A 23718-nucleotide genomic window follows, 5' to 3' on the forward strand; every position below is an offset into this window, starting at 1 on the left:
TTCTAATGCATCTTCTTCTATTTGAAAGCGAGAGAAGAAATGAAGCGACAGAATTTTTTGTCAAAAAATAACAGCTTTGCTCATCCTTGAGATATTCTGAGTTTGTTTTTTCTAGTTTTCTCCTTCTGTTGAGGATTTCACAAGAAGACAATAAAAAACTGGTCTTTCATATTATTTACATCAGATAAAAGCAACCTCTGAACAGTGGTGGATCTAGAGTGGTATATGAGTATTCAGGAGAACTCAATAGCTTTTGTGCAAAGGCTTTTTATGTATTAAAATATCCATTAAGGACCTGTTTGGCCATGGAATTTTTTCACTTTTTTCCGGAAAACGTTTTCACTTTATTTGGAAATCAACATTTGGCCATGAAAATTCCAAATACAACTTGAAGTTGTATTTGGAATTTGGAAAACACCAAAAAACTTGTTTTCACTTTCAATACATTCAAACAATTAAATATTTTGTGCAAAAACTATAACCAAACACAACTCCATCTTCAACTTCAACTCCAATTCCAAAATATCAGATAAAGTGAAAAATATTTGGTTTTCATGGCCAAACGCCTACTAAATATTTAAAAGTATTTGAATGTGAACCCAGTTATTTAACTTGAGGTTATTATAGAAACCCATATATTTTAAATTCTGGATATGCCTTTGCGTCTGTAGTCCAAGGTGTATAACTCAACTAGAGTGATCATAAGGTCAGCAGAGAGTTACTTGATCTTTAAGCCTCCTTTCTTGGTAGTATTCTAATTTATCTAGTTTTAGTTCTCTTTCTCCAAAGATATCGTCGATTTGCTGTAGAACCTTCTTCTCTCCGGCTCTTATGCCAACAGCTATCTGAAGCCTTGAACTGAGGTTCCCTTTCTCCATCAGTTTCTCATCCTACAATAATCATTATGTTCAATTCCAAAAATAAAATATGTATACTACATAATGCAGAAATAAAGTGGTTTTATTCATAGGATTCAGAGTCCAGATACCATAGTATTTAGCAGAGTGCTTTAAAGGAAGGTGACAATGAAAACATGGACTACTAGAATATAGTAGGACAAGAGACAATGACAATGTGATAGTAACACAATTAGTTAGTGATGTAAATTTTACCTCTTCAATTGTGGTGTGATAGCCAGAAAGTGCAGATTTGCATGTACCTCGTACGACTTTACATATGAGCTCTTCATTTGCTCTGCTGACAGGCAACTCGAGATGACCCCAAACATCATTTCTGGAAATCGATTCCAGTAGGAAAGCATCAGTTCCACCAAGGGCAACCAGCCTTAGATATGGAATCAGAGTAGGCGGGAGAGATTGTCCAAGTTTTACATTAAACTCAGCAGTTTTTCCTAGGCCATTTGACTCTGCTATATCCAGCTTGTCCTCATAAAAATCGTCGGACTCTGATATTTCCAATGTTAATGTAAATGCATCCCGAGCTGAATTTGGTTCGATGAAGCCATAGCCAAAAGCGAGATCAGCATTCCTTTTGTTCAAGCCATATTGGACTAGAAACTGTCAAAATCACCACATATGTAATGTAACATTTTGGTATGAGTACAATAAAGGTTTTAGTTCTAACAACATATGAAGCAAACTAGGCCTGCTTTAGACTCTTTATAGCTGGAACAATTAGATGAAGTATGTGTCTTCTATTCCATTCATTGTATGTTTTTTTATTGGTTAATCTTATTATTTTCATCCTGGAAGACTTTTATTTCATCAATGTATGATCCAATAAAATGCTACATGATGCACACAATTATGAGATTAGGAAGTAATGAATGGTTTTCTTCAAAATGTTAGCTTTTCGATGAACAATAGCAGAATGACTTGTTGTTTACTGAAGAGATTTTCTGAATTTTGAAAAACTCAGAAAGCCTTACCTGGTCGCCAGCCTTCAGTTCTAATGGACTTCGAAGAGAAAATAACAAATCCCATGAGAACAGACCTGCTGGTCCCTCAACTTCTTGGACATGACCTTCTGTGGCCACTTTGGCACTGTGGTTTACCTGATAAGTAAACCATTCGTATAATGTTATTCACCAATCGATAGCCAAAAATATGGTGAAATTCTAAATTGGCAAAGAACAAAACGAAGAAATTCTGATAACAGTCCCTGGACTCAATTAATACTCGTTTCTAGCCGAAATTGAAGCTTTCGTGTCTATGTAGATGTAATTAATCATCAACATACTTCTGAATCAATCTTGCAACTAAGATGCATTATGAAGTATGACTTGGTAATGCATTGTTTCATCACTAGAAAACTTCAATTGCTTATCTATGTAATTTTCATTTACTTAATATCTTACCAGGTCAGCAAGGGGGACCAGCATTAGATTTTGACTCCCAATACTGGAAAAGGCCCTTGATTTGAGTATTCCATATGCCCAGAAGAAATCATCCAAGGTTATAGGAAAAGGGAAAAGCTGCTTGTTACGAAGTATGACTTCTTCTTCCACTTTTCTAAATTCATTTTGCCAATAATCTTTCACACTCATTGTTTCGCTTAAAAGTTGAGTCCCTGCAAATGATAGGACTACAAAAATTTAATCACAAGTACCTACAAAACTTAAAATCTTACTTAACCAAACATGCAACATCACATTCTACATATTTCAGAGCAGTTTCATCTTTGCTTAGAGACAGTGCCATCCCATTCTACATATTTCAGAGTCCATAACTCAAATGGTCACTCAACTATCCAAAATTACTACTATTAAGAAGAGTGAGTACAACTCACTTTCTCGTCGTCCGTCCGAATTTGATAAAAAAAAATTGTGGGCCCCTATATAATAAACAAACAACAACTAATATTAAAAAAAAAATTGTGGGCCCCATAATTCTAATATGTATATATATCCGTTCCAATTTAATAAAAAAAAAATTGTGGACCCCATATATATTAAACCACAACTAATATTAAAAAAATAGTGCAAATTAATAATGTCAAAAAAAAAAAGTGTCCCCCATATTAAAAAATCAAACAATATTCATGTATTTTCCAAAGTATTTCATTAAGTCAATAATGATGGATTCATTGCCACGTGCGTATTCGTAGCAAACACTAATATAATAAAGTTTTAAATACGGAGCACAAACTACAATGTTATATTAATCGTGTTTTGAACATAGTATCCCATATTGACAAAATCAAGCAATATATATATATATATATATATAAAAAAGTGAATCCCATATTAAAAAAATAAACAATGTAAAGAAAAATTGTGGGCCCCATAATTCTAGTATATATATCCGTTCCAATTTAATTAAAAAAAATTATGGGCCCCACATATATTAAACCACAACTAATATTAAAAAAATAATGCAAATTAATAATGTAAAAAAAAAAGTGCCCCCCATATTAAAAAATCAAAAAATATTCATGTAATTTCCAAAGTATTTCATTAAGTCAATAATGATAAATTCATTGCCACGTGCGTATTCGTAGCAAACACTAATATAATAAAGTTTTAAATACGGAGCACAAACTACAATGTTATATTAATCGTGTTTTGAACATAGTATCTCATATTGACAAAATCAAGCAATATATATATATAAAAAAAAGTGAATCCCATATTAACAAAATAAATAATGTAAAACAAAATTATGGGCCCCATAATTCTAATATGTATATATATCCGTTCCAATTTAATAAAAAAAATTGTGGGCCCCATATATATTAAACCACAACTAATATTAAAAAAATAGTGCAAATTAATAATGTAAAAAAAAAGTGCCCCCCCCCCCCCCCCCATATTAAAAAATCAAACAATATTCACGTAATTTCCAAAGTATTTCATTAAGTCAATAATGATGGATTCATTGCCACGTCCGTATTCGTAGCAAACACTAATATAATAAAGTTTTAAATACGGAGCACAAACTACAATGTTATATTAATCGTGCTTTGAACATAGTATCCCATATTGACAAAATCAAGCAATATATATATATATATATATAAAAGTGAATCCCATATTAAAAAAATAAACAATGTCAAAAAAAAAAAAGTGCAGACTTTGTATTCGTAGCAAACACTAATATAATAAAATTTTAGATACGGAGCACAAATTACAATGTTATATCAATCGTGTTTTGAACATAGTATATATATATATATATATATATATATTATATGCATAAAAATAGTGCAAACTAATAATGTCCAAAAGGGTGGGCTCTATACTAAACAACACCAAGCAATATAAAAAAAAATAATAAAAAAAAGAAACTATATAAAGCATGGGTTTAGACCCATGCTTCGTCGTCCGTTGTCCCTTAAAAAAAAAAGTGTGGGCCCCATACTAAATAACACCGAGCAATAAAAAAAAGGGAAGAAAAAAAGTGGAACTCACTATCTCCAAACTCATGGGAAAAAAAGTGGGCCCTATATTATCAAAATTAAGCAATATAAAAAAAATAAAAAAAAAAGTGAACCCCATATTAAAAAATATAATATTAAAAAAAAAAGTGCTGGCTTTGTATTCGTAGCAAACACTAATATAATAAAGTTTTAGATACGGAGCACAAATTATAATGTTATATTAATCGTGTTTTGAACATAATATATGTATATATATTATATGCATAAAAATAGTACAAACTAGTAATGTCAAAAAAAAAAAAAAGTGCCCCCATAAAGGGTGAACCTCATACTAAACAACATCAAGCAATATATATATATAAAAAAAAAAAAAGTGGAACCCACCATCTCCAAACTCACTGTAAAAAAAGTGGACCCCATATTAACAAAATCAAGCAATATCAAAAAAAATAAAAAATGAACCCCATATTAAAAAAAAATAATGTCAAAAAAAAAGTGCAGACTTTGTATTCGTACTAAACACTAATATACTAAAGTTTTAGATACGGAGTACAAACTACAATGTTATATTAATCGTGTTTTGAACATAGTATATATATATATATATATATATATATATATATATATATATATATATATATATGCATAAAATAGTGCAAATTAATAATGTAAAAAAAAATGCACTCCATATTAAAAAATCAAATAATATTCATGTAATTTCCAAAGTATCTCATTAAGGCAATAATGATGGATTCATTGCCACGTGCGTATCAATCCATTAGTGGGAGCAAATGAAATTGTTTTTCTTCAAAAAGTTAAGTAGTCAAATCATACAGTTTTTTTTTTTTTATATTAGCCTGAGATCTAATCTAGATATTAAACTGTTGTATTTGCTATTCCGCCATGTCATTTATTTGTTATGTTCACTAAAATAAATATACTTAAAATATTTATATTTTAAAATAAAATAGAATTTAATTACTTTTTTATTTTTATTCTTACTCTAATAAATGTGAAAAGAGATTAATGTCGTAAAAAAAAATCAAATGGAGATCAAATAATGAATAAGGTAAATTAGTCAAATTATAATTCTAATCGACGTTTTCTTAAAAAACCATGCAAAAGACAACATGACAAGTAAAATGAGCTAAACCGAGAATATTTACAAAAAATTAAAAAATAGTATTTCTTCGTTTAAATAGAAAATCAATTTCTACTTTGTTTCGTTTTAAACATGTAAAATTAATTTAATAATTTGAATTAGAATTATCCAAATCAAAATTTGATAAAAAAATAATAAGTATTTTACACCTTTAAATTAATCGAATTAAAATTGAAAGTATCAACTGATGCTTACATATTGCTATTGTTTTATCTCAAAGAGAGGAAAATAGTTTCCTTTTAAACAAGTCTTTTCTTTTAAAAAATATTAATAAATTTACCGATTTTCTATTCGTATCAAACATTAATATAATAAAATTTTAGATACGGAGCACAAACTACAATGTTATATTAATCGTGTTTTGAACATAATATATACTCTCTACATATATATATATATATATATATATATATATATATAATCACTATTCAAAGACAACTACATACACATAGACGCACTATAATCTAAAGTGTTGGGCCTGTGCACAGCACGGGCATAGGCCGTCTAGTTATCTAATAAAGTCATGTTTCTTTTGAATGTACCAAAAAAGTCACTTAACATGCATATATCGCTCAGAAGGTCACTCAACCAACCAAACACCTATTTTATCCTCTAAATTATCAACCATTGTCATTTTTACTTCTTAAATATTATGATGTTTTTTCTCTTTTTAATCTATATTATGGCCTTACCTATACAACAACCAGGACAAGCCATGACGCAATGGTAAAGTTGCTCCTTAGGTAACCTAAAGGTCACAGGTTTAAGGCGTGAAAACAAACTTTTGTAGAAATACAACGGTAACGCTGCATACCATATACCTAACTCTCCCCTACCCCGGACTAGCCAGGAAGTACTATGTAATGAAGTAAGCACTTTAGTAGCAAAACAAGACTTTTAAGTTCTACAAAGTGCACGGTGCAACAATATTTACACAGTCAAGTCAGGTCCCTATAAGATAATTAGTGGTAAACTATCTATGTTAAGACATTAATTAATAACCTCGTAAAAATGGTTAGTAGTTTACTACTATCACACGCAGAGGCGGATCCAGGTGGAGGTTAGGCTGTTCATCCGAACCCCTTTCGCTAGAAAATTCAATTGTATTTGTAAGGTCAAATCTGAATATTATGGATATATATATGTCATAATGAACCCCCTTAATGCATCTGAAAATCTTAGCTTAATGGTTAAGGGGGTTCAAACTTTCCTTCAAGGTCACTGGTTCGAATCTCGACACACAATAATTTGTCGCTATTTTTTTTTTTTTTTTTTGCTTTGGCTTTTTCACACAGTAGAGACGGAGATGGCTCAATTTTTGGGCTCAAATTCCCCTAACGCAATGAAAAGCCTCATTAATTGTGGGCTCAATTTGCAGCTTTACTCTTCTACTTCTTTTCTTGTTATTTTTCTCTTCTATTCTATTTCTCCTTCCTTTTTTTTTCTTTTTTTTTTCCATTTCATTCAAAATGAGTAGGAGGTTGTTATTCTTTTCTCCTTCTCAATTTTCCTTTGTTCAAATTTATTAGGCATATTCCTTTTTAATTTTGCCTTTTATTCTTCTTATCTTCTCCCCAGATTCACTATGTGGGACTACACTGGGTATGTTGTTGTTGTATTCTTCTTATCTTGATTGCTCATTTTGTTTCTACGTAACTCTCTTTCCATGTGGTAACTCGAAGAAACTCTTTAAGAAAACGATGAATTGTTATTAAACTTGAAATTGAGATAGAATTATTTTTAAACATATAAGGTTAATTATTTTTAATCGAATAAAGAAATTTAAAAATTGTGAAGATCCTTTAATCAAAACTGTTTAATTAAAGTTACTTTCTTTGGTTTCATGGTATTTCTTTCCTATTTTTTCTAATTCTATTCTTGAGAGAGGAAAACTTAACTAAACTAAACTTCTTTGATTTGTTCGTCATTTGTCTTTTTTTTTTCTTCAAATGAATAACCTAGTAAACTGAACTAAACGAACTCAAAAATCGGCGATGCCATTTAGTTAAACTATGAATATGTATTATAATATTAGTAATTCAATCCCTACACTTTTTTAAAGAATCTTCGCGATTTTCAAAGTAATATATGATTGAATAACCGCTAATTCATAATAAAAAAAATAAAATGAAGTAGAATACTGCAAAGTAAAAGTGAAAAAACACACAAGAAAATTTAAGAAGGCTCGATGGAGTAGGGTAAAAGTAGGAAAATATGCTAAACTTAGCATATTAAGGCAAGTTAAATTTAGCGGGTTAAGATTAGTCTTTCCCTTTCCCGCCCCACTTGTAGTTTTCACATATGTGCTTTGTATTTGAACCCCTTAGCGAAATTCCTGATTCCGCCACTCATCACACGTTAAACCACATTGATAGAGTTAAAAATAAGTTACACCTCCATCATGAATACAAGAATCTGCAAATTTTACAAGGAAAGCAGATTACCTTGAATCTCAGAGAGCTCCTCTTCAGACCTGCACTAGACACAAAAATTATTCATAGAACAAAAAAAAAAAACACAAATTAAAAGGAGACCCACCAATATATAGTGGAATCAGTACACTCTGGAAGAACACCTATGTAATATTTCCACTTGGAATCATCTTTCCATTTCTCCCTCAACAAGAAAAGAGAAAGACTAATCCAAGGTTCCAATCCAGAACACACATTCCCAAGTTCAGATAATTCAACTACATCTGTGTTTATCCATAACCTTCTAGGTACTTGTAGAACTGTCTCCCCTTTAGATATATCTCTCTTAGCAACTAATCCTAAACCTTCAGGTACAATTCCAGGTTTTACAGGTGTCTTTGCTGTTACAACCCCTTCATCACATAGCCACTGCCAAAATGTTTGCACTGGTTGAGGTATTTTTGGGTCAAGTTCTGTTGACTGAAATGAACTTATCAAGAATGGTTTTTGGAAACTCTGTAAAGTTTGAAACTTTGTGGTTTTGAGTGGACAAATGAAAGAAGAAGAAGGTAAAGGTTGTAAAGAGAAAACAGAAGCCATTTTTCTAGCTTTGTTACACTGAGTGCTTGTTCAGACACTGGCTTTATAGTTTGATAGATTTCCATATGAGGTTGTCATACAGTTAACATGCCTCCTTTTTTGTTTTGTTTTGAGTTTGCTTTACTGAGGTCTGAGCACCGCATAACCAAGAAACAAATGACTCGTTATGGTGGGGTATCTTATTACCTTCCATTTGTCGTTTGATTTTTCAAATTCTATCCAAATAAATATCTCTCCTCCTATTATTTATTCTTTGAGAAAAGGACTTACTAGAAGGGCTGATTTACAGGTTATGGTGGGCCAGTGGGCTTAAAAATAAATATATTTTTCATATTTCATTGCCTTCAATTTATCGCTTGCTTTTTCAAATTCTATCAAGATTTTCCTCCATTCAATTCCTTATTTTGAGAAAAGAACCTACTGGAAGGACTGATTTACGGGCACCACGTAGCCAAGAAACAAATGACTGGTTATGGTGGGGTTGTTATCTTTGAGGTGTGGTCCTCTTATTACGGCGTTCTTTGCTTTCTTGGGTAATATTTTTCTTCTTCTTCTTACAAATAACTTACTGATTCATTCTACAGATGATGGGGACTTGATTTCCACTGCGAAGTTTATTGATGCTCTGAAAATCCCTTACATAGTTGCATTGCCCTTTCTTTTGCTTTCTGTCCAAAACAACAAATTAAAAGTAATGACACCAAGAAAATTTGTTCTTATTAGATAGTTTAGCACCAATGAGGTAATGATACGTACCATTATTCAACTCGTTAAACTGAGATAAGCTCACTAATCAAACAGAAAGAAAATCACATAGATTGAAGTGTGAATAGTGTTTTAAAAGTCGAGGGCATAAGGCGGGGCGTTTTACGTCTGCCTCAGTGAGGCGTAAGTCCCATGGGATTTTAATTTTTAGTATTTTATAAAATGATATAATTATAATAAATACTTTTAAATAGGTGAAATAGCGTAAAAAATTGAAGAAAACTATAAATAAGTGATATATATATATATATATGCTCCACCCCCACAAAAAAACTAATTAGAACAATCTATTATATGCTACTTACAAGTACAAGTGATTGCTCGTTACTTTTTTGAGATAGTAGAAGACAAGATAAATAATTGAAAAAAAATATATATTAGGCATTCTAGCAATAAAAAAAAGTCTTGACTTTTAAATTTAATGTTCCAGTTCCTTTTTAAAACATTTGAGTAATTACATGTTGACTTTTGAAAATTTGGGCATTATATTAAGGACTTATTTAACAAATTTCGTTTTAGTTTGAAGAAGTTTTCTGGGCTTACGCTCCAACAAAAAAAACTCGCCTCAAACGCCCGAGCGTACGCCCCGAATTGCTGGGCGTACGCCTTTGGAGACTTTCGCCCCGACCCATCGTCCTGGGGCATTTTTGATACGCCCCGCCCTAGGGCTCGCCCCGAAAACGCCTTTTAAAACACTGGTATGAATAAAGTTGGTAGAACCATTATGATTAGCATCACAAGAGTAGTTTGGTTAGTTCTTTTTAAACTGAGATGCATAGAGCTAGTTTACTTTTGTACGGACGTATTACAAGTTAAATGATAATTTCTAATTATGTACCATACAAAACAAAGAACAACTCGCAACTTACAAGAATAACTATCTTTTAAGGGTTGTTAACAATTCGTAGCTAGTTTATGGCAAATTCGCTCCACCTTTATTTCTCTGAATACATGTGTATTCAAAATGATTATATTCCAATGCATTTAAATAGACGACAGAGCTGCGTATTTTATTGTATTTATATATTGATATATCCTTTTGTTTTGGTTGTATATAGATCATTCAAACAACACATACAGTCAAATATATCTAGTTTGCCCAAAAATACAATCATCCAAATACATTAAACTTATATTTACACTAAAAAATGACGAAATACACTCAAATTTAAGACAAGAAGGAGAAGAAGCCATGGATTCCGATTAAATACACTCAAAAAATGATGAATACACTTAGATCTGATATACAAGAAGGGAAGAAGCCATGAATTCCGGTCCAATCTCCGTTCAAATACAAAAAAATACACTAAATTTTTTGACAAATACACTCAGATATGAGATCTCCGTTCAAAGATCTCATGTTGTTCAGCAGTCTATCACACAAGTAATAGGCGAGTACGATTGATGAGTCCAAGTTTGATGAATCCTGTCTAAGGCGAGGAACCGGCGCCGGAAGATACATATCTGAGTTCAATTTGAACACTGAGTCAAGTTTCGCGCGGCTCCGGCGAGGAACTGGCCCCGGAGGGAACCCATCAGCGAATAAAGGATTAAAGAGAGAGAGAGAGAGAGAGAGAGAGAGAGAGAGAGAGAGAGAGAGAGAGAGAGAGAGAGAGAGAGGTGAAATACAAGCTATAAACCTAATGCATTTGGTATAGCTATGAATGGTAATTTACAAAATCATTGTAGCTACTAAATATAAATAAATTAAAAGGTAGTTATTATCAATAATTACCTCTTAGAGGTAGCTATGCCAAGTAATTTTTTCAAAAAAGAATGAAACCTTCAAAAAAGTGGTGGTTTAAATTAGAGCAGCCCATTATGCATTCATTGGGCTTGAATGACACCAGCCTATTATCCTTCCACTGCACAGAACGGGAGCTAATCGTTGCTCTGTTCACCAGCCTCACGCAGTCCACCCCGTTTTAGGAGCCCAGCAGCCCATGCTTTCAATTGGGCAACATGACCCAACTCTGTTCTTGGATCGGGTAGGCCAGAGAGTAGCCAAACAAGCCCTACCTTCTGGACAGGCCCAATATTCCACCATATTGATGCCCCCACCTGGGTTACAAGCCCATGCCACTGAGCTAGACCATATGAGCTTTGTTCCCTAAATAAAGAGGAAAAACTACACGCCTCGACAAACTTCTAGTGGTAATGACATTTAGTAGTTATAGTTTAACTTAATTACGTCTCATAGCAAACATTTGTATATTAATAACATTTGGTAACTAATAAAGTAAAATACACAACTTTCAATCCCCTTATCCCATTTTCACATCTTCCCTCAACTGCTACCTGCACTTTATCCACCATTACCCTCCGTTCTCCTTCCCACATCTTCCCTCAACTGCTATCTCCCGCTAAAGCTCTAGACATCCCTCTCCGCACTCCCAAACTCCACCACCGCTGCGCCACCTTCGTCTGCCTTCTCGCCGCCGTCGAATCCCCGGAGAAAGTCGTTACCCTCGGTGATGAAATCTCCAATTTAACTCTCGCCGATGCCCAAAAACTCGTCGAATTTTTCAGATCTGAAGGTGACGGTGGATGACGGAGAAAAGAAGGTGAAGGAGAAGAAGGTGTACACAGATCTGATTGGAATTTTTGACCGAAAGTTTTTTTCCAGATCTGTGTATACATACATTGTATGCATATTTTTTGGAAGTTTTTTTTTCCAGATTTGTGTATACATACAGTGTATACATACACTGTACACAATATTTTTCGCGTTTTTCGAAGATCTTTTTATATACAAATTACTAGAGTGAATTTACGCCTGTATACGAATGAATACAATCAATTTTATTTCTTGTATTCAATATTTAAGTGTATTCGTTATTTTTTTTGGTGTACATATGTTGTATACAGTGTTTTTCGCCTGTTTTTGTTAATATTTTTGGTGTATCTATGTTGTATACGCCTGTATTTGTTGTATACATACCGAAAAATATGGTGTTTGTTAATTTTTGTGTATATATGTTTTTATGTATTCATTTTTTACTCGCTGTTTTATGAATACAACAAGCCAATTTATGAATACAGATAGTCATTTTCATGAATACAGTGAAAAAACAGGAAAAAAAATTGTTGCATTCATGAATACAGCGAAAATAAAAAATGAATACAGTGAAAAAAACGTATACAACAGTTGGTAGCTGGGTTGTTGCTACAAAATGTAAATATTGAAACATTTGCTATGTGGCTTGATTAAAGCCCAAATGTTTGTCATTTATGTAGTTTGCCCAAATAAAGAAACAAAGAGCTATATTTATCAGTCACTAATACACATATTATGTTGTTAAGAATTGAATATCATGCTGTGATACTCTTAGCTTCTTTAGTTGACTTATTGCAATTATCAATCATCCCAATAAAAAAGAGATGTTTTGAAACCTCTTAGGCGGTATTGATACATAATTTCAGTCAATAGTAGGGCTGCTTATCGGGCGGATCGGATGGATAATTACGCTTAATGATTCGGCTTATCGGTTGTCGGCTTTTAAATACACTAATTCGCTAGCCAACCGATAAGATATCGGTTGGTTTGATATCGGGTTAGTAATTATCAGATGGTTATCAGATGGTGTATCGGTTAGATCCAAGAGACGATGAAAATTTAATGCAGTGACAACAAAAATGTCCTAATTAGAAACTGATTTCATACACCATATACAAATCATACCCTTAATAGCAAAGATCTCAGTAGAGCATCACATTTAGTCGTATCAATATTGCAAATTGAGTCTCAACTGACTTAGAGATAACATTCTATGATTATTAATGCACAATTGCGTGTACCAACTGCCAAGGTCTTTTGCACAACTCCAAAGCAGCCAAATGATTTTAAACCAGCACATTTCCTAAGTAAGAAGTAAGAAGTGAATATTGAATAATTACTGAATGAGGCTAGGGCCTAAGCTTTAGTGTTTTATTGTTTTTGGGTTTACAATATATATTTTATACATATGAGTAAAAATGTAAATATGATCATTCTTAACGGGTTAACGGTTTACCCGATAAGGAAATTGAGGAATCCGCCCCCGCACCGATAAGCCGTTAACTATAAAATTTTAATCCGTTCACCAACCGTTAATCCGATAACCCAATACCGATAAGCCAATTTGTCATTTTTGCGGTTGGGTTACCGGTAACGGTTCGGTTTTGAACAACCCTAGTCAATAGCCAGCATATTACTTGGAAAGTAGACGGGAATTGATCGAACTTATAGGAAAAATACAAGAATTTCAATTAAAACATCAGAAAATGGAATTACATAACTCTAGTACATTCAAAGAATGTAAGGAATGACAAGATAAAAAACTATTGCCTCCGTCGCAAAATAAGTGCCGTTTTCCCATTTCGAGAGTCAATTTGCTAATCTTTGAACCTAAATTGGATTATATCAACTCATCATTCTAAAGTTAACATTTACAAACCGTTTGGACATAAAAAAGTTCTTATTTTTTTTTTCAAAAAGAAAATCAAAATATTATTTGTTTATACATTTGGCTGATCTTTTTGTAAGTCTTTGAAGTTTCAAGTTTGAAGTGAAGTATCCTTTTCCAGTCAAAAAAACCTTTAACTTTTACTAACCAATTCTTCAAACTTGATTAATCAACCAAACTAATTACCAATGATTATATCTATTTTTCTAATACATTACTGATTACTTTTAACCTTAACACACATTTTTAATTTTTATCCTTAATTGCCGTATCCATAGAAAAAACTCTAATTACGCACATTCTGTCGAATGAAAACACTAGTGGTAAACAAAAAGCACTACTCTAGTAAGGAGTATCTTGCATAAAGGATTCTTGACTCCCTAAAAAAGGCTTAAAAAAGCACATTCTGGCCAACAAAAAGAATCCCCAAAAGGAAAAAGAAATGAAAAAGAAAGAAAAGGTCATGTGTTAACTGGAAAAAATGACAAAAATGATCCCTTATATTTGAGGCTAGATTCAAGATAATCCCTAAAGTATGCATTCAACAATTTTGGTCCTTTAAATTTGTCAAAAGTTAACACTTTTAGTCTCACAATTTATTTTGGTTAAATTTGACACAGAAACAATGAAAAAAAGAAGATTTAAACATAAACACCAAGAAAGTTTCATCAAATCCTAAATTATGCAACATAAAAAATTGCACTAGACACTAAAAGGGGGAGTATAAAAGGTAATACAAATTACACCTCAAAAAGTAATCCTAGACTCTGAAAATAAATAAAAAAATACAAAAAATTGTTCATTTATGTGGGTTCCCGCTAATTTCCCCTTTTTTTCCATAACTGACATGTAGGGGTAAGGTCTATGTACACTCAACCCTCCCCAGACATCAGAGGCGGATCCAGAATTTTAAGTTTGCGGAAGCCACTATTTTATACATGCAAAAACCTACAACTAGCCACAAAGACTGAATAGGAATCGGGTCAGTTAATTTTCAATTGATTCGATTAGGTCTATTAGGTCGTCTATTCTTAAATAGACAAATAAGTTTCATTTAGTTTAGCTTTTTTCGCACTTGATTTAAATATTGAAATTCTATTCAGCTGGAAGAAATTATATAAAAAAAAATAAAATTGAAAGAACACATTCATTTAGATAGATTGACAAAAATGTAAATTTCTACATTTTATTTTTGCTAGATTAATTTACCTTCAATATTTTTGAGTTAGTTTTTCCATCTTAATTATCAAATTTTGTGACAATTATTTGCAAAACAAGAGCTTCACATTTTTAACCTATGAGAATCAACCAAAATATCTAGTAAACAAATCATTTTAATCTCTCAAAAATAAAAAATTTACTGCCAAATTGTATTTCAATTTATATCAATATCACATCATCAAAAAGAGAGAAAAAGCATATATTAAATAAAATAATTCAAATTACTTATCAAAGAAGTTTGCTTATGAAGTAAGATCGAATTATAGAAACAAAATAATAATTGGTGTAAATAAATTAAAAAGAAAAGATGATGATGAAGAAGCAGGAGAATGAGAGTATTTTTTTTTAGCAATAGTGGAGAACGAAAAGAGGAAAAGAAAAGGAAGAAAAAAGAGAAAAGCGAGGAGGAGACAAATCAGTTGTCTTTAGAATTAGTTACCAAAAAATACTTATACGTAGAATCGAACTCGGATGCTCAGTGAAAGAATCTCTACGGCCTACATTAACCAGTGCCACTAAAGCGCCTTTGTGCATAGGCAGTGCTCATAGGTTTTCTTACATATATTTACATATACACTCAAAATTTTTGCCGAAGTGTGCGGGTGACGTGGCACTCCTATCTTAAGTTCTTAAGGTAGATCCGCCCCTACCAGACCTCACTTGTGGGAATACACTCGATATGTTATTGTTGATATAATTTGATAAATATTTGGCAGAGACTATTAGCGTTAATTTATTACAAATTTAAAAGACCAAAATTACTCAGTACATACTTAAACGACTATTTATAACTAACCTCAAACATAAAGGACCATTTTCGTCATTTTCCTTGTGTTAACTGTATAACAACCTCATCTGGAAATCTAGTTACTTTGATATCCAGTGTCTCAACGACCACCTCAGTGAAACAAAGCTACAAAAATGGCTTCTGTTTTCTCTTTACACCCTTTACCCTCTTCTTCTTTCCTCTGTCCATTCAAAACCACAAAATCAAGAACAAATTTTCAAACTTTATACAGTTCACAAAAACCATTCTTGATAAAAAATTCACTTCAGTTAACAGAACTCGACCCAAAAATACCACAACCAGTCCAAACGTTTTGGCAGTGGTTATGTGATGAAGGGGTTGTAACAACAAAGACACCTGTAAAACCAGGAATTGTACCTGAAGGTTTAGGATTAGTTGCTAAGAGAGATATATCTAAAGGAGAAACAGTTCTTGAAGTTCCTAGAAGGTTATGGATAAATCCAGATGCAGTTGCACAATCTGAAATTGGGAATGTTTGTTCTGGATTAAAACCTTGGATTTCTGTTGCTCTTTTTTTGTTGAGAGAAAAATGGAGAGATGACTCAAAGTGGAAATATTACATGGATGTTCTTCCACAGTGTACTGATTCCACTATATATTGGTGGGTTTGCCTTTAATTTGTTTCTTTTTTTTTTTGTTTTTATGAATAATTTGGGAAGTTGTGTTGCTAATGAAGGCTGCTTTGTATGTTCTTCAGTGCAGGTCTGAAGAGGAGCTTTCTGAGATTCAAGGTAATTTGCTTTCCTTGTAAAAACAAATCTTTAATAGGAAAACTGCAGATTTTGATGGAGTTAAGTTATTTATATTGTCAGTGTAATTTTGAACTCTATCAGTGTAGATTAATGTGATATGTAGTAGGCTATTAACCATTTTTACCAGGTTATTAATTAATGTTTTAACATAGATATTTTACCAATAATTATCTTATAAGTGATCTGACCGAATTGTGTAAACATTTTTGCATCGTGCACTGTGCAGAACTTAAACTCTTGTTTAGTTACTAAAGTATTTGCCTTAAACCCATGACCTTTAGGTTACCGAAGGAGCAACTCTACCATCGCGTCATGGCTCGTCTTAGTTGTTTATATTGTTATTGTCTTAAGATTTGGGACTATTGAGAGTTATTATATGGTTACAAAAGCTCTTGAAGCTTGTTTCTAGCTTTGGATGCAATCTCATACATTGTTAGGCTAGTTGATGGTTTTTCATGTAACCTGTGAAGTTGTGATCCCTTATGACTTTGGATGCAATCTCGTATGCTGGTAATGCCTTTATATGGGGTTGTTACATGATTGTCTTGATTATACTCCACAATCAAATATGTAGAATGTGATGGCATTGTCTCTAACTATGATGAAATTGCTCATAGCTAGATAAGAAATGTGATGTTCTTTGTTTGGTTAAGTGATAATTTAAGTTTTTGAGGTACTTGTGATTAATTTTTTGTCGTGCTATCGTTCGCAGGGACTCAATTATTAAGCACAACGATGAGTGTGAAAGATTATGTGCAAAATGAATTTCAAAAAGTGGAAGAAGAAGTCATACTACGTAACAAGCAGCTTTTCCCTTTTCCTATAACCTTGGATGATTTCTTCTGGGCATTTGGAATACTCAGATCAAGGGCATTTTCCCGTCTTCGGAATCAAAATCTTATTCTGGTCCCCTTTGCTGACCTGGTAAGATTTTAGGTAAATGAAAATTACTTAAGCAATTGAAATTTTCTAGTGATGAATGACTACTTATAAGAAGCCCACAATATCTCCAAGCAAAAGATAATGGAAAATAAGAGAAAGATTGAATACCAGACGACAAGTTAAACCTAAAGCTTCATGATCTTACATTGTTTGAGTAAGGAAAGAAGGAAGTGTTGGATTCAGAATCAATGCATCTTAGCTACAAATTGATTCGAAAGTATGCTGATGATTAAATTACGCCTATATAGACATGAAAGCTTTAGTTTCAGGTAGAAACGATATTAATTGAGTTGATGACTGTTGTCAGAGTTTCTTTGTTTGTTGAAGTTCTTTAGTATTTCATCATATTTTTGGCTATAGAACTATTGCTAAATAACGTTATACAAATGGTTTACTTATCAGACAAACCACAGTGCCAGAGTGACCACAGAAGATCATGCCCATGAAGTTAGGGGACCAGCAGGTCTTTTCTCATGGGATTTGTTATTTTCTTTACGAAGTCCATTGAAACTGAAGGCTGGAGACCAGGTAAAGCTTACTGAGTTCTTCAAAATTCAGAAACTATCTTCACTACAGAACAAGTCATTCTGCTATTGTTCATTGAAAAACTGACTTTGTAAAAACAATTATTCATTACTCCCTATCTCATAATTGCATGCATTATGTAGCATTTTTGTTGGAACATATCCGTGAAATACAAGTTTTCCAGGATGAGAATAATAAGATTAACCAATAAAAAATATACAATAAATGGTATAGAAGATACATACTTCATGTAATTCAGAAACTCTCTTCACTAGACAGCAAGTCATTCTTCATTGGTAGTTTCTTCATATGTTTGATTGAAGATTTGAAGTACTTTCATTAGAACTAAAACGTTTAATGAATTCATATCAACATGGTATATAATAGTTCTGGTGATTTTGACAGCTTTTCATCCAATATGACTTGAAGAAAAGCAATGCTGATATGGCTCTTGACTATGGCTTCATCGAACCAAGTTCAGATCGTGATGCATTTACATTAACATTGGAAATATCAGAGTCTGATGATTTTTATGGGGACAAGCTGGATATAGCAGAGTCAAATGGCCTGGGAGAAACTGCTTACTTTGACATAAAACTTGGACACTCTCTTCCCCCTGCTCTGATTCCATATCTAAGGCTGGTTGCCCTTGGTGGAACTGATGCTTTCCTATTAGAATCTATTTTCAGAAATGCTGTTTGGGGTCATCTTGAGTTGCCTGTTAGCAGACCAAATGAAGAGCTCATATGTAAAGTCGTACGAGATGCATGCAAATCTGCACTTTCTGCCTATCACGCCACTATTGAAGAGGTAAAGTTACATCACTAATCAATTGTGTTACTATGACATTGTCATTGCCTCTTGCCCTTCTATATTTGGTCATCTATTTCTTCATTGTCACCTTCCTTTAAAGCATTCTGCTAAATTCTGTGGTATCTGGACTCTGAATTCCATGAATAAAACCGCTTTGTTTCTCCATTATGTAGTAAGGGGTCGTTTGGTTTGAAGACAAGTTATGCTAGGATTAGTAATGTTGGGATTAGTTATGCTGACATTATTTCTTATCGACTATTTGGTTTGTTGTATTAAAAATAACATGCATTGCATAATTTCTAAACAAATTGTTTGTTTACAAAAATAGCCTCCACATTCGTTAGCTTTGAGGGACTTCAAGGGTAGTTTTGTCTTTTAATCATGCTTATCCAGGAATTAATAACGCTGGTATTATTAATGCCATAGTTTCCTATGTGTAAGAATATTACTGAATAGGGTGTATAAGTAATACTAATATTAGTTGCACTAGACTTAAATTTGCAGCAAATATTGTGCTAAAATTTTATACCAGCATTATTCTACCTAATATACCCTACCAAACAATCCCTAAATGTATTGTTTTTTTGGCATTGGCCACAATGATTATTGTAGGATGAGAAACTGATGGAGGAAGGGAATCTCAGTTCAAGGCTTCTGATAGCAGTTGGGATAAGAGCAGGGGAGAAGAAGGTTTTACAACAAATCGACGATATCTTTAGAGAAAGAGAATTGGAACTAGATGAATTAGAATACTACCAAGAAAGGAGGCTTAAAGATCTTGGTCTTGTTGGAGAGCAAGGAGATATTATATTTTGGGAGCCAAAGTAAGGAACTTTCTGCTGATCTTATGATTGGTCTAGTTGAGTTATTACAGCTTGGACTTGTGATGTTACTTTTATCTGATGTAAATAATGTAAGAGCAGCTTTTTATTGTCCTCTTGTGAAATCCTCAAGCGTCAGAAAGAGAAAAGCTGAAAAAACAACCTCAGAATATCTCAAAGATGTAGTATTTGATTGAGGCCATCATTATCTTCCCATTTGGCCTCTCATCTAAAGTTATTTTTTACAAATGATTTTTCTTTCACTTCATTACCTGTCTCGCTTTCTAACAGAAGAAGATGCACTAGACTGATGCATCTCTGGCCATCAAACTCAACTTAGCACAAATAATCGGATTTGCTTCAAGTACCCTTTTTGGGCATGGCGTTTAGATAAATATTCAAACAGTTACATCTCTTCGCTCCACAAAGCTCTTGTTTTCAAGCTCTAGAAAATCCCAAAATGAAAAGGTGTACTCCTTATTCAAGTTCCCAGCGGAGACAGAACAAGATTTTGCTGATTCCGTCTTGGCGTCTTTTATTAATACTTTAGTCAAATTCAATTCCAACAAATAAAAAAATTCTTAAGTAGTCTACTTCGTGTGCCTTTGAAAGATAAATCGCTTAAGTCTTAGTAGCTATCTAAAGAATCTTGGGAGCCATTTACTTGTTTGTATATTATTCCATTCGCTCCTTTAGTTCCTGATATCACCTCGATGGTTAGGCCACCACACTCTTAAAGTTTACACGCGATAGATAGACTCATGAAACTATGACATATTTGTTTACTTGAATATATATATATATATATATATATATATATATATATATATATATATATATATATATATTTTCTTTAATTTCCACTGGAAAAAAAAAAGGAAATGGTTCATTACACAAGATAAAAGCTAGCTTTTTTACGAAGTCCAAATAGAACTTCCTATTTATTTGATTTGTTACGAAATTCACCATGGATCTGAATTAGATTACTTAAGAACCAATTGCAGATAATCTATAATAAATAAGTGCGAACAAATGCATGTGTATAACTTAAATGACATACAAAAACAAACTGAAAGAACATCGTACACATTAATTTGCTGCATTTTTCTAATCCCTACCTGCACTTTTCATGTACTTGATTAATAACTTCCGAAATTATGAACTGATCTTAAAGAATCAAGCGATGTGGATTTGGAAACCGAAATGTCAATAGAACCTCCGTACCAATTATATTCATCTTTTAATCCCTACCCTCTTTGGTGAATTCGTTTGTTCAACTTTTGCCTCAAAATTGAAACTTTACCTTCTTTATACTCTATATCATATGTAATTGATGTAATGCATTTATCATCGTCTCCAAATTGTCGAGCTTGCTCTGATTCTCTTGCACATGAAACTTTAAAACTGAAGCCATTGAAAAATGAGGAAGAGGAAGAAGAACGTGGAACGAAAAAGAGGAACTACTTAGAAAAGAAAAAGTGGAAGAAAGAATAATAATATTTTTCTTTCAGAAGACATAATTTAACCTTTCGTTTCCATTCTTTTCCCACATCGTTGATGAAATGTTATGAACTGAGTATAGGGTAAATAAGAGGATAATTAGTAGTTAATATTAGAACACGTGGAGGGCCTAGAGTTAAGCTTCATTAATTAGAAGGAACGGTGGAGATCAATCCTTGGAGGAGCATAACTACCTTGTCAGGCAATGATGCCAGCCATAACAGAAAATTGGTATTCTCTCTCTTCTCTCACTCCTTCTTCCTAAATCTCTTCCTATCTTCTTCCCTAACCCTTCTCAATTCTTTCTTTCAGGTGTTGACAGTGGAATCTCCATCTATCTATCAAAATATTTCTATTTCTGTTTTTCCTATTCCTATCCCGTTACTTGTAATTTCAGTTTTGTTGAGAAATATATAGAAAATTGTTCCAATCCATAACATGAAAATACCTATCTACAAGTTTATTTGTGTAGGGAAGCAGAACACATTCTGTCGAGCTCTGCAGCGTGGGCTTGTAACCCAAGCGGGGACATTAATGTGGTGGAATATAAGGTCTGTCCAGAAGGTAGGGCTTGTGTGGCTATTTTTCTGGCCTGCCCTATCCAAGCTCAGAGTCGAGTTTCGTGGCCCAAGCTAAAGCATGGGTTGCTGGGCTCCTAAAGCGGGGTGGACTGCGTGAGGCTGGTTTCACATAGCAACGAATAGCTCCCGCTCTGTGCAGTGTTTGGATAACAGACCAGTGTCATTCAAGCCCAAAGAATGCCTGATGGGCTGCTCTAATTAGACCACCACTTTTTCATTTTTTTTGCGCAGATTGCCCTTCTTTTGGAGTGGTCTTTAAATTATGCCCCTCATATTTGTGGTCTTTAAATTATGCCCCTCATATTGCTCATCTTTAATTTTTGCCCTTTGTGTTGCTACCCTGAGCGTTCACGCAGAAATCATGAGATTCTGGGTTCGAACCTCCGCTCAAGCATAAATTAAAAAAAAAAATTGCAAGGCAAGATTTGGGTCGCGTGTATGCCGGACCCGGCATACATTTGTTAAGGAATTACCAAATTAAAGTTATGCCGGACCAGTCATACTCTGCCTTATGGGCAGACTTGGCATAAGTATGCCGGGTCCGACATAATTTTGGTAATTCCTTAACAAGTTTATGCCGGGTCCGACATAACTTTGATAATTCCTTAACAAGTTTATGCCGGGCCATCCATATTTATGGACAAACTTTTAATGGGACCATACCAGTAAATCATAACAAACCAATAAAGAATGTGGATGTTCTGTTCTACCTAAATGTATCTTAATGCATATTCAGGTCTTAAAATGTTGCAAATGTACCTCAGTCTGTTAGTATTTGCACTTACCAAGTTGTGCAAATTGACACATCCTACGATGCACCAGTAGATAAAATATAAAAACAATATCAACGTTTTATGAGCATGCTTTGTTTCTGCCAATGTATGATCTGTTTCTGTCCCAGCGTTACTGCTTTGCTGATGTTAAGTTCAATTTGGTTGCCAATATGCGGAGTTTGAACTAACCAAATTTGTGTTATAAAACAAAGTCTATGTCTTAAGGAAAAATTATGTCTTATTAACTAAAAGTCTGCCCCATAAGGCATAACTAGGAAAAAACTTTTAGTTAAGGCTTAACTAAAAGTTTACCCATAAGTATGCTGCATCCGGCATAAACTTGTAAAGGAATTACAAAAGTTATGCCGGATCCGGCATACTTATGCCAAGTCTGCCGGGTCCGGCATAACTTTGGTAATTCCTTAACAAGTGTATGCCGGTGGGGGCATAGTGAAATTTAAACTCCGTCTTGCGAATTTTTTTAAAATATTTGACTGAGTGGGGGTTCGAACCTGGAACCCATGGATTTTAGCCGAAGAGCAAAATTTAAAGATTTCAAATATGAGAGGCAAAATTTAAAGACCACCCCAAAAGAAGGGCAATTCGCAATTCTGCGAATTGCCCCCACTTTTTTGGGCTGAAAAATTACGTAAAGCTTGGTCCGCTCTATTCGAGTAAGTTTCAAATCATTTTTGGGGTGGTCTTTAATTTTTGTCCTTCGCCTACTATCCCGAGATTCTGGGTTCGAACCCCAGCTCAGTAAAAGAAATTTCACAAGGCAGAGATTTGGATTCGCAAGACAAAATTTTGAAGGCAATTCTTTCCACTTGCAATTCAGCTTGGTGAAGCAATTAATATTTGAGTCGTTATGGTTTCTTTTCCCATCGTTCTTTACAGTATAGGAATTGTAGGTACTGAAGTCCCACAAACGTAAAGAAGCAAATGCAAAACATGTCATCTTTAAGAATGGAGAGCCCATGCCTGCGTTTTCGGCAAATATTTTAAGAATTTGCCTTCTTTAAGGCAGAAGAGTTCAAAACTCTGCCTCAAGATAGAGTTTGAAATTTTGCCTTGCGAATCCAACCTCTGCTTTATGATTTTTTTTTTAATTTTTAACTAAGCCGGGGTTCGAACCCGTAACTAAGGGATTCTAGTGGAGGCCAAAAATTAAAGACGAGTTCGGAGCCTAAAGGGTATAAAAATATACGGTATAAACCAAAAGGGGATATCAAAAAATTTACATACCAAAACGGGTATAACG

The 23718-nt window shown here is 33.4% G+C and overlaps 2 protein-coding genes across 5 annotated transcripts; one reads left to right on the top strand and one right to left on the bottom strand.

Moving 5' to 3' along the window:
• Positions 1–36: 36 nt before the first annotated feature.
• LOC132642039 (ribulose-1,5 bisphosphate carboxylase/oxygenase large subunit N-methyltransferase, chloroplastic-like) lies at positions 37–8732 on the bottom strand. Of its 4 annotated transcripts, none has more exons than XM_060359275.1 (6): positions 8039–8732; positions 7945–7973; positions 2318–2544; positions 1889–2014; positions 1113–1517; positions 37–890 (listed from the first exon to the last, which is right to left on the bottom strand). In XM_060359275.1, exons 1-6 carry the CDS (start codon positions 8509–8511, stop codon positions 708–710), a joined length of 1443 nt encoding a protein of 480 aa, XP_060215258.1. In that variant the 5' UTR covers positions 8512–8732; the 3' UTR covers positions 37–707. The 4 variants fall into 4 exon arrangements, with proteins under 4 accessions (XP_060215258.1, XP_060215261.1, XP_060215260.1 ...); XM_060359278.1 differs by having other exon boundaries at positions 2318–2529; positions 8213–8731; XM_060359277.1 differs by having other exon boundaries at positions 8213–8731.
• Positions 8733–15785: 7053 nt separating this feature from the next.
• LOC132642040 (ribulose-1,5 bisphosphate carboxylase/oxygenase large subunit N-methyltransferase, chloroplastic) lies at positions 15786–19871 on the top strand. The gene is made up of 6 exons (XM_060359279.1): positions 15786–16351; positions 16453–16481; positions 17215–17426; positions 17847–17972; positions 18375–18779; positions 19395–19871. Exons 1-6 carry the CDS (start codon positions 15864–15866, stop codon positions 19608–19610), a joined length of 1476 nt encoding a protein of 491 aa, XP_060215262.1. The 5' UTR covers positions 15786–15863; the 3' UTR covers positions 19611–19871.
• The last annotated feature ends 3847 nt before the right edge of the window (positions 19872–23718 follow it).

This window comes from Lycium barbarum, chromosome 5 (genome assembly GCF_019175385.1).
Source record: "Lycium barbarum isolate Lr01 chromosome 5, ASM1917538v2, whole genome shotgun sequence".
NCBI lineage: Eukaryota > Viridiplantae > Streptophyta > Magnoliopsida > Solanales > Solanaceae > Lycium > Lycium barbarum.

Excerpts from the sequence above, each read along its gene's own strand:
- LOC132642039 (XM_060359275.1), bottom strand. The coding sequence starts at position 8,511 with ATGGCTTCTGTTTTCTCTTTACAACCTTTACCTTCTTCTTCTTTCATT. Across the intron at positions 2,545-7,944 it reads GGAGCTCTCTGAGATTCAAG|TCCTATCATTTGCAGGGACT; the intron begins GTAATCTGCTTT and ends AAATTTTTGTAG. Across the intron at positions 891-1,112 it reads ATCACACCACAATTGAAGAG|GATGAGAAACTGATGGAGAA; the intron begins GTAAAATTTACA and ends TGATTATTGTAG.
- LOC132642040 (XM_060359279.1), top strand. The coding sequence starts at position 15,864 with ATGGCTTCTGTTTTCTCTTTACACCCTTTACCCTCTTCTTCTTTCCTC. Across the intron at positions 16,352-16,452 it reads ACTGATTCCACTATATATTG|GTCTGAAGAGGAGCTTTCTG; the intron begins GTGGGTTTGCCT and ends TCTTCAGTGCAG. Across the intron at positions 16,482-17,214 it reads GGAGCTTTCTGAGATTCAAG|GGACTCAATTATTAAGCACA; the intron begins GTAATTTGCTTT and ends TATCGTTCGCAG.